Below are 1,513 nucleotides of genomic sequence, written 5' to 3'. Positions count from 1 at the left end.
CGGGAGTTGTCGAAATTTTCCCCAAAACTCTCCCATTGCTCGCCGCCGCTCTCGGAGCCGGTCCTCGTCGTCTCCGCCCCCGATCCAGTCATCCTCGTTGTCGCCGCCGTCCCCGAACACGTCGTCGTCGCCGCCGCCCCCGATCCAGTCCTCCTCGTTGAGCAGCAAGGACAAGGAAGATGGGGTCACCGGAGAAGGAGGAGGACAACGATGAGTCTGAGCTTGACTTGAGCCATGGGAGCTCACGGTGTGCGAGATAGAGGAGCAACTCATGGCGGAGCATGTCGATGTGGACGGGCTCGTCGTCATTGTCGAGGGGAGTTGTTTGTTGAGCGCAACGAGTGCCCATGGCGCCGAGGCATTGGGCCCCAACAACGAGGATTGGGGTTAATCGAGTGATAATTTAGCTTACTTTCAATGGTTTGGAGTTCAATGAGGCGATGTTATGTATAACTTTGAGAGGTTAGTTTTTATTTTTTGGGGTGGGGGGGGGGGGGGGAGTTGTGGTGGGAGGTAAAAGAACCTGCTGCTATTTATTTTTACTCCTTAATAAATTGTTTGTGGAGGTGGTTTCATAAGGAGAGAAGGGCTACGATTCTGCTGCTTCCTCTCAACGTTTCGTCCCCGTTGTTTCCCATGAAAATTAAGGAAGAGTCGATGGGCCAAGAAACACAGTTTCTTATTACATACTGTAATTTTTTTCATTGGAACACCTGTTACCTAGCTACTTGCGCCGATGCCTTAACAGCTTGATAAGTAAGGAAAGTAACACACAAACTAATACTAGCACCGATCATCGCAGACACGGACAGAGACATCGGTGTATGGCGGCGGGAATCCCGGCCGGGCAAGCAGCCGACTCGGAAGGGATGCAGCGATTGTTGTCTGCCCGTCGTGGCCGTGAGGCAAGGCAGCGCTTACAGCTATATTCGGCCATGTCGACGACCATGCCGGCGACGGCACCTCTGATCCCAGAGCGGGCGGCGGCGCGCGTCCCGTGACGCATGGAGAAGAGGGCGTTGGTGGCGCCCAAGGCGACCGTGGTTTCAAAGGGGTAGTCCGGGGCCACGGCGCACCTAACCGATTTGGCGACGCCATACCAGGCCGCAAAGCTGCCGATTCTGAGCGCGTTCCTGGGGACTGCGAGAACCCCGCCGGAGAGGCTGCTCCCGCCCGGCGAGTTGGTGGCGCCCTGGTAGAAGTTGATGAAGGAGCCAAAGATGGCGCCGGAGGTTGCGTGGCTGCGGACCGCTTGGATGATGCTAGGCGGCTGCGCGCCCGGCGAGTTGGTGGCGCCCTGGTAGAAGTTGATGAAGGAGCCAAAGATGCCGCCGGAGGTTGCGTGGCTGCGGATCGCTTGGATGATGCTAGGCAGTGGCGTCGGCGTCTGCTCGGTCGTCGGTGTTGCGGTGTCCATCGGTCGACCGGCTTGGTTGTCGTCGGTTTCCTGGGGCGGAGATGGGGTGGCTTCGGGCCGTGGCTTGGATTACGAGTTGGCGAAGTGGTTTGCAAT

The 1,513-nt window shown here is 57.6% G+C and overlaps 1 protein-coding gene across 1 annotated transcript; it reads right to left on the bottom strand.

Moving 5' to 3' along the window:
• Positions 1-684: 684 nt before the first annotated feature.
• LOC123401729 (mitochondrial import inner membrane translocase subunit TIM17-1-like) lies at positions 685-1,513 on the bottom strand. The gene has a single exon (XM_045095584.1). It carries the CDS (start codon positions 1,415-1,417, stop codon positions 794-796), a length of 624 nt encoding a protein of 207 aa, XP_044951519.1. The 5' UTR covers positions 1,418-1,513; the 3' UTR covers positions 685-793.

Source organism: Hordeum vulgare, chromosome 6H (genome assembly GCF_904849725.1).
Source record: "Hordeum vulgare subsp. vulgare chromosome 6H, MorexV3_pseudomolecules_assembly, whole genome shotgun sequence".
Taxonomy (NCBI): Eukaryota; Viridiplantae; Streptophyta; class Magnoliopsida; order Poales; family Poaceae; genus Hordeum; species Hordeum vulgare.
This window is presented reverse-complemented; position numbering and strand designations above follow the sequence as displayed.

What these genes read in the sequence shown, in the direction of transcription:
- LOC123401729 (XM_045095584.1), bottom strand. Translation starts at nt 1,417, where the DNA reads ATGGACACCGCAACACCGACGACCGAGCAGACGCCGACGCCACTGCCT.